This window comes from Balaenoptera acutorostrata, chromosome 16 (genome assembly GCF_949987535.1).
Source record: "Balaenoptera acutorostrata chromosome 16, mBalAcu1.1, whole genome shotgun sequence".
Classification (NCBI taxonomy): Eukaryota; Metazoa; Chordata; class Mammalia; order Artiodactyla; family Balaenopteridae; genus Balaenoptera; species Balaenoptera acutorostrata.
The window spans coordinates 74,649,872-74,663,118 of NC_080079.1; the positions used below are offsets into that span (position 1 = coordinate 74,649,872).

The 13,247-nt window shown below is 40.3% G+C and overlaps 1 protein-coding gene across 3 annotated transcripts in view; it reads left to right on the forward strand.

Moving 5' to 3' along the window:
- Positions 1-13,247, forward strand: part of NTPCR (nucleoside-triphosphatase, cancer-related) — a 43,188-nt gene that overhangs the window by 12,272 nt on the left and 17,669 nt on the right. For all 3 annotated transcript variants that reach the window (XM_057531599.1, XM_028164426.2, XM_007173764.2), the window contains exons 2-3: positions 181-343; positions 836-932. In XM_057531599.1, coding sequence (XP_057387582.1) covers positions 181-343; positions 836-932 — 260 coding nt within the window. The remainder of the gene's footprint in view (positions 1-180; positions 344-835; positions 933-13,247) is intronic.

The following is a 13,247-nucleotide window of genomic DNA, read 5'->3' on the forward strand; positions in this document are numbered from 1 at the left end:
TTCATATTTCTATTATGCTTGTTTCTACGAAATTAAAGAGTGTTAACACCTGGAGCAGTCAAAATTAAGTGAAGTTAACATTCATAAAATCCATTTGCAGCCTATTTCCTCCTGGTGATTCCTGTGCTCCAACAAAGCAGTGGTTCCTAATGGGCTTTTTTTTTTTTTTTTTTTTTTTAGGGGTTGGAAAAACAACGTTGATCCAGAAAGCCAGTGAAGTTTTAAAGTCCTCTGGCGTGCCTGTCGACGGGTTTTATACAGAAGAAGTCAGACAGGGAGGAAGAAGAATAGGGTTCGATGTTGTCACCTTGTCCGGCGCCCGCGGACCTTTATCCAGGATTGGGTACTGCAGCTTCATTTCCGCGGTGTTTTATTCTCCCTGGGCCCAGGGCTGAGCCAGGTGATCTCTTCTATCTTGAAGAATCCTGAGCCTTTATGGATTTCTTGGAAAAAGAAAGCAGAGGTTGAAATCATCACATGAAAAACAAAGTTGAAAATATCGTATTCCACTTAGAACGTTCCCCACTGAGTAGCAAGCTCTTCTCACTTGGTACTTCGTAGCCCCGTTTCTCATGTCACTCTTCTAAGATAGGTGACGCTCCAGCTCCCTGAAGGCAGCTGCCGGGCCATGGGTGGTGGCGTGCCCACCGGTGTTAGCCCTGCTCTCAGGAGAGGATGTGGAATCAGATCAGCTTTGCTCACTGCCACTTTCTGTGTGGGTGATTTTTAAGGATGGTTGAGCACACGCAGAAGGCCAGAGGCTCAGTGGGGCAGCTAAAAACCAGAAATCAGTAGAGGTGTCTTTCAACAAAGGATGTACTATCTTTTCTTTCAGGTCAGAGCTTCCGCCTGGAAAGCGTGAGTGCTGCGTTGGGCAGTATGTGGTGGATCTGACTTCCTTCGAGCGGCTGGCGCTTCCGGTCTTGAGGAATGTGAGTGTGTGTTTCTGGTTTTTGAGCCCGTCTGTTCTCTGTGCCTTGTGGGAATTGCTGGCCCTGGGAACAGAGTGGCTTTCGCTCTTATAGAGAGGCCAGTTTTGCATATACAGCTTAAAAGTCTTCAATTGATGGAGGCTTAGTAAGGATATGCCACATAATTTACTGTCACTCTGAAGTACAAGTAAACTCCTTGTTACAGAAATTCAGCATATGTAAGTATTTTACATTGGGAGGGCTCTGATGCCTAGCTACCATGGTCCCCAAAGATAAGTCTTTCCTCTGCTTTCCCCTTGTTTATATCTTAACCCTGTTTTCACAGCACAGCAAATAAACATTTAGGAAGGTAAAATGTCATATGAACATAATGGTAAGCACCTAACACATATCACTGTATTACCTGTTATTTTTTTAAACAGCTTTATTGAGATATAATTCACATACCATACAATTCACCCATTTAAAATATACAGTTCATTTTTTTCTCATGTATTCATAGGATTGTGCAACCAGTTAACACAGCCTAATTTTAGAACATTTTTGTCATCCCGAAAAGAAACCCCATACCCATTAAGCAGTCTCCATTGCTGTGTATCCCCAGCCCCTGGCAAGCACTACCCTGCTTTTTTGTCTGTAGATTTGACTATTCTGGATGTTTCCTAGAAAGGGAATGATACAATATGTGGTCTTTTTGTGACTAGCTTATTTCACTTGGCATAATATTTACAGGGTTTATCCACGTCACAGTGCATATCAGTACTTCGTTCCTTTTTATGGCTGTGTAATATTCCATTATATGGATATACCATATTTTATTTATCTATTCTTCAGCTGATGAACATTTGGATAAGTTTCTACTTTTTGGCTATTATGAATAATGCTGCCCTGAACAATTGTGTACAAGTTTTTGGGTAGACATCTGTTTTTAGGTCTCTTGAGTATATACCTACGAGTGGAAATACTGGGTCCTGAGGTAGTTCTATATATAACTTTTTGAGAAATTACTAGGGTGTTTTCCAAACTAGCTGTGCCATTTTACACCAGCAATGGATGACAGTTTCAATTTCTCCACGTCCTTGCTAATTGTTACTGTCTTTGTAACTGTATCCCTTCTAGTAGGTGTGAAGCAGTATCACATTGTGTTTTCATTTGCATTTCCCTATTGATCTATTGATGTTGAGCATCTTGTCATGTACTTATTGGCCATTTGTATATGATATGCAGGTATACAGTTGGCTCTCCATATCCATGGGTTCCATGGATATGGAGGACCATTGTGCCATTTTATCCGAGGGACTTGAGCATCCGCGGAATTGGTGTGTGGGGGAGGACCCTGGAACCAGTGCCCTGCGGATACCAGGGACGACTGTATTCATCAACTCTGTAGTTGTCTTTACTTTCTTGATGTGATGACACAAATGTTTTTATTTATTTATTTTTTAAAAATTTTTTTGGCTGCACGGCGCGGCACGCAAAACTTCCCCAACCAGGGATTGAACCCGTGCCCCCTGCAGTAGAAGTACAGAGTCTTAATCACTGGACCACCAGGAAAGGCCATAAATGTTCTTATTTTTGAAAAGTCCAGTTTATCTATTTTTCTTATGTTGTTTGTGCTTTTGGTGCTTTACCAAAGAAGGCTTTACTAACACAGTTTCAGGAAGATTAACTCCCATGTGTTCTTCCAAGAGTTTTATAGTTTTACTCATGCATTTAGGCCTGTGGTCTGTTTTGAATTGATTTTTGTATATGATGTAAGGTGTGGATCGAAAGTCATTCTTTTTTTTTTCTTTTTTAAATTTATTTATTTATTTTGGCTGTGTTGGGTCTTCATTTCTTGCGAGGGCTTTCTCCACTTGCGTCAAGCAGGGTCCACTCTTCATCGCGGTGCACGGACCTCTCACTGTCGCGGCCTCTCTTGTTGCGGAGCACAGGCTCCAGACGCGCAGGCTCGGTAGTTGTGGCTCACGGGCCCAGTTGCTCCGCAGCATATGGGATCTTCCCAGACCAGGGCTCGAACCCGTGTCCCCTGCATTGGCAGGCAGAATCTCAACCACTGCACCACCAGGGAAGCCCTGAAAGTCATTCTTTTGCATATAAATATCCAGTTGTTTCAGAACCATTTGTTGACAAGACTATTCTTTTTCCATTTAATTGTCTTGGCACTCTTTTAGAAATCAGTTGACCATGAGTATAAGGATTGATTTTAGATTTTCAGTTCTATTCTGTTTATCCTCATGTCAGTTCTACCTATTCTTATATCAGAAGCGCACTGTTTGATTACTGAAGCTAGAATTTTGATAGAGATTGTATTGAATCTATAAATCAATTTGGGGAGTATTGCTATCTTAACAATATTAAATCTTTAGATCCATGAACATGACATGTCTTTTTATTTACTTAGAGTGTCTTTAATTTCATTCAGTCATGTTGTTTTGTAGTTTCCAGCATATAAGTCTTATGCTTCTTTTTAAAAAATTTATACCTTACTATTTTATACTTTTTGATGCTATTGTAAATGGCATTATTTTCCTAATTTTATTTTTGGAATGTTCATTACTAATGTTTAGAAATACTGTTGATTTTTGTATGTAGATTTTGTATCCTGCAACCTTGTCAAACTAATAGTTCTTTAATGAATTCCTTACAATTTTCTATTTACAAAATGATATCATCTGCAAATGGGGATAATTTTACTTTTTCCTGTCCACTTTGGATGCCTTTTATTTTGTTTTCTTTCCTGATTGCCTCAGCCAGAAGCTCAGTTCAGTGATGAATAGAAGTGTTGAAAGTGGACCTCCTGGTCTTGTTCCTGATCTCAGGAAGAAAGCATTCAGTCCCCCACCATCAAGTATGATGTTAGGTGTAGCTTGTTTGTGGACGGCTAACACCAGATTGAGGAAGTTCCTTTCTGTTTCTAGTTTGTGGTTTAACATTTGTTTTTTAAAGCGAAGAAGTGTTGGGTTTTGTCAGATCCTTTTTCTGCATTTATAGTGGTGATTATGTGATTTTTATCCTATGTTATATTAATATAGTATATTACATTCATATTTGGATGTTAAACCAACTTTGTTTTCTTGAAATAAATCCCTCTTGGTCATGGCGTATGTATATTTCTTTTATATGTTGCTGGATTCTGTTTGCTAGTATTTTGCTGAGAATTTCTGCATCTACATTCATAAGGGATGTGAACCGTAGCTCTTTTCTTGTAGTATCTTTGTCTAATTTTGATATCAGGGTAATTGTGGTCTTGTAGAATGAGTTAGGCAGTATTCCTTCCTCTTCTAGTTTTTGGAAGAGTTTGTAAAAGATTGGTATTAATTTTTCTTGGAATGTTTGATAGAATTCACCAGTGAAACCATGTGGGCCTGGGTTTTTCTTCATGGGAAGCTTTTTAATTATGAATTCAATTTCTTTACTTGTTATAAGTCTGCTGATTTTTTATTTCATGTTGAATCAGTTGTGGTAATGTGTGTCTTTTAGGAATTTATTGGTCCATGTCATTAGGTAGTAAGTTATCTAATTCGTTGGCATACGGTTGTTCATATATTCCCCTGTAATCCTTTTTATTTTGTAAGGTCTGTGGTATTTTCCCTTCTTTCATGCATTTTAATTATTTAAGTCCTCTCTTTTTGGACTTCAGTAATAGTTAAAGGTTTGTCAATTTAGTTGCTCTTTTCAAAGAACCAACTTTTGGTTTTGTTGATTATATATTACTTGTTTTTTGCATTCATTCATCAAATATTTATCAAATCCCAGATATACAGTCAGGAACAAAACCTGTTTTCTACTCTCTCAAAACTCTCATTCTAGTGGGAAATGTAGACATTAAACAAATAAACATATAATTGTCATAAATGCTGCCAAGAAGAAAAGCAGGATGCTGTGAGAGAAGAAAGAGGAGCTGACTTTAGATCTGGCGACCAGGAAAGAGCTCTGAGGAGGTGACATTTGGATGAAATGAAAAGATGGGAGGGCACCATCACTTCCGGGAGGGAGTATTGGGGTGTTGTATGGGGGGGTCTGGGGAGAACATCATGGATGACAGAAGCAGAGACACCGAGGCCGGGGGCCCTGGGCAGGAGCAGGTGGAGGAGGAGATGTGGTGGGTGAGCTGGGTAGAGTCACATGATGCGGGGTTTTTGTGGAGCATATTAAGGAATATGGGTTTTATATCATCTATGATAGACTTACACCACTGATTTATGATACTGTTGTGAAAACTGAAGAGTATGGACCTGTCTCAAGAGGCAATTCTTTATCAACTTTGGTACCAGCCATCAAGTCCAAGGTCCTCCCCATGGCCCGGAAGGCCAGCGCTGTCCGCGCCGCCTGCCCTCCGTCCTCCTCCCTGTCCTCCCGCCTGCCGGCTCAGCCTGCCGCCCTCGTGCCCGGCCCACCAGCCTTCCGCCCTTGGCACTGCTGTTTCTGTGGTTGGCAGGCTCCTCATAGCTTGCCCTCTCTGCTCATTCAGGGCTCAGCTAAAAGGGGCGGTGAGGGCTTTGGCAGGTGCCCAGGGCTGCTGGAAAGGTCAGGTGTGCCTGCTGAGGGCAGCGTCTGACTCCCAGGGCCGGCAGGGTGTTGCACTGTGTTGGTAGCGGCTGGTGCTCCTCCAAGCCCACCTGCTCCTTGGCTTCACCCCCCCGCCTGCTCCCCTCACCTTTCTTCCTGATTTCTTCCTCTTGGAACTTTCTCTCGTTCCCTGCACTGGGGACTCTTGTGCCTGTTGTATTGTGCGGAAACAGTCAGGAAACATGATATTTTTCCCTCTAGTTCTTTTCCCATCAAACACCTACCTCTCTACTTAAATGTTCAAGAAGCAAGTGAAATACTTCCAATGAAATTCCAGATGATGACTCTGGCTTTGGGTACTGGATCCATATAAAGAACTGATTTTCATTTACCTTGCTTAGAGCAGACAATCCTAGGAGAGCAGTGTGCACATATGGCCTTGACGGCTGTCTGCAGGATTATATAAGAAATCGTGTACTGACCGGAATAAGAACTTGAATCTCTTTTTTTTTAATTAAAAAAGAAAGAAAAGCAGACTCTTCCAATATTTTATACTTTGATTACCAAACCCAGACTTTCACATTCTAGGTAGGAAAATTTCCCAGGCTGCAGGTTCCTATCCAGTCAAGGTCATGGGTTTCTTTTCTGAAGCAGAATTTTTTCTCCCATCTCATGTATTTTACTGGGGACAAAGAAAGGAAAAGGAATTAAGGTTTTTCCTTTATACTTAAAAAAGAAAGAAAGAAAGGAAAGAAACAAAGTTAAAGTAACTAGGCAACAAAAAAAGGATATCATAGAGAGACAGGTTTTATTATTGGCAATTGGAATAACCAACTAAAGTAAGCTGAAAGTTTTAGAAACCACATTTAGGCCGGTGAGAGCCTTTATTTTGTTTTTGTTTTTTTAATTTTTTATTGAAATATAGTTGAGTTACAATGTTGCACTAATTTCTGTTGTACAGCAAAGTGACACCATTATACACATATATACATTCTTCTTTACATTCTTTTCCATTATGTTTTATCCCAGGTTATTGAATATAGTTCCCTGTTTTGTACAGTAGGACCTTGTTGTTTATCCATCCTTTATATAATAGTTTGCATCTGCTAACCCCAAACTCCCAATCCGACCCTCCCCCACTCCCTCTCCTGCTTGGCAACCACAGGTCTGTTCTCTGTGTCTGTGAGTCTGTTTCTGCTGTGTAGCTAAGTTCATTTGTGCCATATTTTAGATTCCACATATAAGTGATGTCATATGGTACCTGTCTTTCTGACTGACTTCACTTAGTGTGATAATCGCTGGGTCCATCCATGTTGCTGCAAGTGGCATTATTTCATTCTTTTTTATGGCTGAGTAATATTCCATTGTGTATATGTACCACATCTTCTTTATCCATTCATCTGTCAGTGGACATTTAGGTTGTTTCCATGTCTTGGCTATTGTAAATAGTGCTGCTATGAACATAGGGGTGCATGTATCTTTTTGAATTATAGTTTTGTCCAGATATATGCTCAGGAATGGGATTGCTGGATCATACAGTAACTCTATTTTTAGTTTTTTGAGGAACCTCCGTACTGTTTTCCATAGTGGCTGCACCAACTTACATTCCCATCAACAGTGTTTCAGCATTCTGTTTTCTCCACACCCTCTCCAGCATTTATTATTTGCAGACTTTTTTTTTTTTAATTTTTTATACCTTGGTATTTTCCCATATTTTGTTTTTAATTATTTATTTATTTATTTTTGGCTGTGTTGGGTCTTCGTTTCTGTGCGAGGACTTTCTCTAGTTGTGGCAAGCGGGGGCCACTCTTCATCGCGGTGTGCGGGCCTCTCACTCTCGTGGCCTCTCTTGTTGCGGAGCGCAGGCTCAGTAATTGTGGCGCACTGGCCTAGTTGCTCCGCGGCATGTGGGATCCTCCTGGACCAGGGCTCGAACCCGTGTCCCCTGCATTGGCAGGCAGACTCTCAACCACTGCACCACCAGGGAAGCCCTGCAGATTTTTTAATGATGGCCATTCTGACCAGTATGAGGTAGTACCTCACTGTAGTTTTGATTTGTATTTCTCTAATAGTTAGTGATGTTGAGCATCTTTTCCTGTGCCTATTGGCCATCTGTATGCCTTTGGAGAAATGTCTATTTAGGTCTTCTGCCCATTTTTCGATTGGGTTGTTTGTTTTTTTGTCGTTGAGTTGTATGAGCTGTTTGTATATTTTGGAAATTAAGCCCTTGTCAGTCACATTGTTTGCAAATATTTTCTCCCATTCTGTAGGTTGTTTTTATGTTTTGTTTATGGTTTCTTTTCCTGGGCAAAAGCTTGTAAGTTTGATTAGGTCCCATTTGTTTATTTTTGTGTTTATTTCTATTGCCTTGGGAGACTGACCTAAGAAAACATTGGTACGATTTATGTCATAGAATGTTTTGCCTGTTCTCCTCTAGGAGTTTTATGGTGTCTTGTTTTATATTTAAGTCTTTAAGCCGTTTTGAGTTTATTTTTGTGCATGGTGTGAAGGTGTGTTCTAGCTTCATTGATTTACATGCAGCTGTCCAGCTTTCCCAGCACCACTTGCTGAAGAGACATTTTCCCATTTTATTGATATATTTTTGCCTCCTTTGTTGAAGATTAATTAACCATAAGTGTGTAGGGTTTTGGGTTTCGTTTGGTGGTGGCTTATGGGATCTTAGTTCCTGGATCAGGGATTGAACCCCGGCCCCTGTCAGGGAAAGCAAGGAGTCCTAACCACTCGACTGCCAGGGAATTGGGTAAGTATGTAGGTGTATTTCTGGGCTCTATTCTATTCCATTGATCCGTATTCTGTTTTTGTGCCAACACTACGCTGTTTTGATGACTGTAGCTTTGTAGTATAGTCTGAGGTTTGGGAGGGTTATGCCTCCAGGCAGGTGAGAACTTTAAACAGACAGTGGGTTAGTTTCTAGTGCCCAGGGTGTACGAAAACACAAACTCTGACAATAAGTTAAGGAATATCTATTAAGTGCTTCCTATGTGTGAGAAATTTCACTATGGTTGAAAAATATTTTGAGTTGTTTTTTTTAAATACTGTGAAAAACATAAGAAAAATTATTCTTTGATTGGGCCAGCAGGGCCGTGCCTGTGGGTTGGGGAGTAAGAATGTGTCTGGGAGCCGAAAAGCAGCAGCCTGAGGCCAGGCTGAGGCCAGCCTGCTGTGGGGCTTTTGCTGCTTTTCCCCAGGCAGGAGTGGAGGCCAGCCCACCACCGTGGGCACACGGGAAATCGACACAGAGTAGATGGTAAACATTCTAGTCTCAGTAAGGCTTTTAGAAAGCCCTTGTAGACTTTACTGTTGTTGATTTTTCTTTTCATTCCATGGCTACATCTTCCCTCATTTGACAACATTTACTGTTTTCTTGAGTATTAAAGTTCTGCATACTTAAGGTAGAAAATGTGTAAAAAGTATAAAATAAGAAAAGAAAATATGGATAACTCAGTCTTATCACTGAGTTAACCACTTTTAGCATGTTTTGTTTCTTCCCTTTTTCTATACCTTGTTTCTTTATTATAGTCATCCAAAATTGGGGAAAATGCCAAATATAGTTTTATAGGTTTGGGCTTTTTCATTTAATACGATTGAGTGACATGGGAATGGTCTCACAACATGATAATCTTCAAAACTGTGATACTTTAGGAATTCCCTGTGGTCCAGTGGTTAGGACTCCGTGATTCCACTGCAGGGGGCATGGATTCAATCCCTGGTCGGGGAACTAAGATCCCACAAGCGGCACGGTGTGGCAAAAAAAAAAAAAAAACAACTGGGATACTTCAATGATTGCATAATATATGGTAGTATGGATTTCCATCTCTGATTTAACTGTTACTCCCTCAGTGTCAGACATTGAGTTTATTTATCACTGTTGCAGGTAACTTTGCAGGAAACCCTCTTTGTGGATCATCCTTTGTCCAGCTGTGATTGTTTCCCTGTGGGGGACCTACAGGTGGAATACTGGGTGGAGGGGTGTGAATTTCCAAGGTGTTGCTGTGTGTGTGACAGTTGTGTCACTTTGCACCCCCTGCCATGTGCAGGTGTGTTTCTCTTGCTGCACTTCTGCCAACATTGAGCACTATACTGACTTTTGATACTAAAACACGTTGCTTTGCTTTAATTTACCTTTTTTAAGTACTGCTGAGGTTAAAAGTTTTTCAGTTGTTTTATTGGGTATTTTTAAGAATCTAAGTTGTTTGTTCATTTCTGAATTTTTTTTCTTTTAGCTTAAAGAGATCTTTTATAAGGTAAATAACTTTTTTTATTTTTATTGATTCTCTTTTTCTCAGTTTGTTGCTTTGGTGATTTCCTTTTTTTATTTTTTCTTTTTTAATATTGAGAAAGTCTGTTCCTATTCCAAGTTAATATAAAGTTTTTTACCTATATGTTTCTTCTTCTGTGTGCTTTTTTTTTTTGACATTTTTTTAATCCATCTGGATTTATCTTGAATGTAATATTCAGTGAGACTCTCAATTGATTTTCTTCCAAATACTTAGCTGGTTTTCCAAAACCATCTGTTAATAACTCATTTCTCATTAGTTTATTATGCTGCATTTATTATATTAAAAAAAATACATGTGTGTGTATAATGTTTCAGGGTTGTCTGTTCTCTTTCGTTGATCTGTTTGATGCTTGCATCAGTACTCTGGTAATTACTTGTATTATTCTTCTTCAAAACAATGTCTTATCCGTTCTCGTTTGCTTATTCTTCCAAATTGTGGCAGTGTTGGTGGTAATAGTAATGGTGGTGGTCAACAGTTACTGAGTTCAAATTATGCATCAGACACTAACTCATTTAATCCGCAGGACAACACTGTCACTGTTTTCCTGTTTTACAGATGAGGAAACTGAGGCATAGAATAGAAAGTAATTTGCCCAACGACAGACAGCTTATAAGCAGCAGTACTGGTATGAACTGTAATCTGTTACAAAAAGTCTTGTATGAAGTGACTGGAATTATACAAAAATGTAGTTATTATGATGTAAAGAACATCCTAATCTTCCAGACAATCTTCATTCTCTACAGCCAAAAACAGAGTCTCTCTCTCTTTCCGTTTCTTTTTAAAAAATTTTTTGTAAGGTTATTCGTAGATCTTTTGTATTTTCTGATGCTGCTGTAATTAAGATTGCTCTTTCAGTTTTCTAATGATCAAGGCTGTTAGGATAACGCTGGCCTTTTGCATAATGGTCTTTTTGACAGCCACCTTGAATGCTTTATTAGAATTTGATGCAATATAGGATTTAACATTTTGTTGGTTCCCGGTGTATCTCCTACTCACACAAAACGATAACAGCAGACTATAAGGTTGTGAAGAACAAGAGACATCTACTCAAAGCCTTATTTTTTAGGCTGAACAGTGTCATTTTTTATAAAGATCCATGGAAGGAATAATGAGCTAGAACCAGAATACCCAATGAAAATCCACACGCTTTGCTGCGTTTTTCTGTTTTGTTCAAAATATGGCTTTCAGTGCATATTTCTTTTTGACAGCAGGATCTGCTTTTGATTCTGAAAGAAGAATCTGCTTCAGATCTTTGAAACTTCATTTGAAGGTGCGAGGTCAACTGCCCAGGGAAAGGTTCTTTTTTTTAATCCCTTGACCTGGAAAGGCCACTTAGTATTTCAGGCCACTGAGCTTTAGAAAGAATTTAGAAAAATCGAGTCAGGAGCCATTCTTGAAAGGCTGACAAGAGCCCAAGCACTGCTTTAGAATTTCCTTCCCTGTTAGCAAGCCTGGCATTTGTTTCTTGGTTCCGCCCCACTTTCTGTTTCTGTACCTCACGATCACACATACATATTACAAGATCAGCAAGGGGAATTAGAAGCTATCTGGTGCAGACATGAAAAGTTAAAATTTTTCAGGAAAAGCATTCCTGCAGTGAATCAAAATAGGAAGAGGAACTGCAAGCGTGGTATAAGGTTGGCTCCTTAGTTCACCGGGCAGGCTTTGTCGTGGCCGCCCTTCCGGTGATCTCCCAGGTTCCACCGGGCAGGTGGGCTGCTTATCACTTCCCACTGCCGGCCGTGGTGCAGTTGTGTGCAGTTAGATGCCAAGCCGGCTGCTGCCCTGGGTTTCCTCGCCTTCCTGTGGCTCTTCCTGCAGCCCCTCCCAAGAAGCATGGGGAAGTCACGTGCTCCGGAAGTGCGCCTGGAGAAAGATGTGTGTGACTGGCCTTTCTTTCTCCCTCTGTCCACCCGCTCTGTCCTTCCTCCTGGCCCTCGTCCTGGGCACATCGGTCTGAAGCCCTGCGCGCCGTCAGAAGGAAGCTCTCATGCCAGGAGTTGGTGCTTTTCTTGAATCTGATACTGAGAAAGTGTGCATGTGAGTGTTTTCTTTTTTTGTATTGAGTCTAACTTTTAAAAACTTTATTTGGACATAATTTTACTCTTAGAGAACCTTGTAAAGATAAGGATAGTGCAAGACCCCCTGTGGACTTGGTATCCAGAGTCACCTATTTTTAACATTTGCCCTATTTATTCCCTCTCTCTTCTTGTGTGTGTGTGTGTCTGTATAAACATATAAATTGGGGGAGGACCATTTGAGAGTATGTTGTAATCATCACAGTACTGAAGTCCTGAATGTGCAGTATTTTTTCCTAAGCATAAGGATATTCTGTTACATAATTGGCAGAGTTGTCAACCTCAGTCAGTTTACTGAGAAGATCCTTTGATCTAACCTATGCTTCATATGCTGGTTTTATCAATTGACTTAACAGTGTTGTTTGTAACATTTCCTTCAATCTAGAGCCAGGTATTACCTTTAGTTGTCATATTTTTTTTTTTTAATTAATAGCTACTCTATTTATTTATTTATTTATTTATTTATTTATTTATTTTTAGCTGTGTTGAGTCTTCGTTTCGTGCGAGGGCTTTCTCTAGTTGCGGCAAGCGGGGGCCACTCTTCATCGCGGTGCACGGGCCTCTCACTGTCGCGGCCTCTCTTGTTGCGGAGCACAGGCTCCAGACGCACAGGCTCAGTAGTCGTGGCTCACGGGCCCAGTTGCTCCGCGGCATGTGGGATCTTCCCAGACCAGGGCTCAAACCCGTGTCCCCTGCATTGGCAGGCAGATTCTCAACCACTGCGCCACCAGGGAAGCCCTAGTTGTCGTATCTTGATAGCCTCCTTTAATGTGGAACATTTCCACAGTCATTTTTCTTGTCCTTTGTGACACTGACATTTTTGAAGAGTACAGTTCTCTTTTAGTAGGCTGTTCCTCTTTTGGGGTTTTCTGATGGTTCCTTGTGGTTAGGTTCAGCTGGACTTCTGTAGTGTGTGGTGATGCACCCTTCTTGGCCTCTCATCTGGAGGCATGCGATGGTTAGTGATGTTACTTTGATTACCCGATCAAGCAATTGACCAATTTCTCCCCTGTACGTGTATTCTCTTCTTCCTTTGAACGAGTAGCTGCGAGTAGGGAGCTGCTTTATGACCACGCACATCCTCCTCATCGAAGTTTCTCCCAGTTAATTTTTCTAATTTTTTATAAACTTTATCAGGTTATCTTAAGATAATAACTTTCTCTTGAGGCTGCAACTGGAAAACAAATTTAGCTACGCCCTTTTGAAATACTTTCTATAGCAAGGTGAAACAAACATAAAATCACTGTACATTCAAAATCTGAACTAAACAAACCCATAAAGATTGATTTTTCCCTAATCTAAGCTGTACTCCTCTCTTTGTATCCATTTACCTCATTAGTTAGAAAAAAAGTTGTCACCATTTCACTGTAGCAAAAATTATCAACTTTATCTCCTTCAGACAATTTCTAATAGAAGGTTATCAG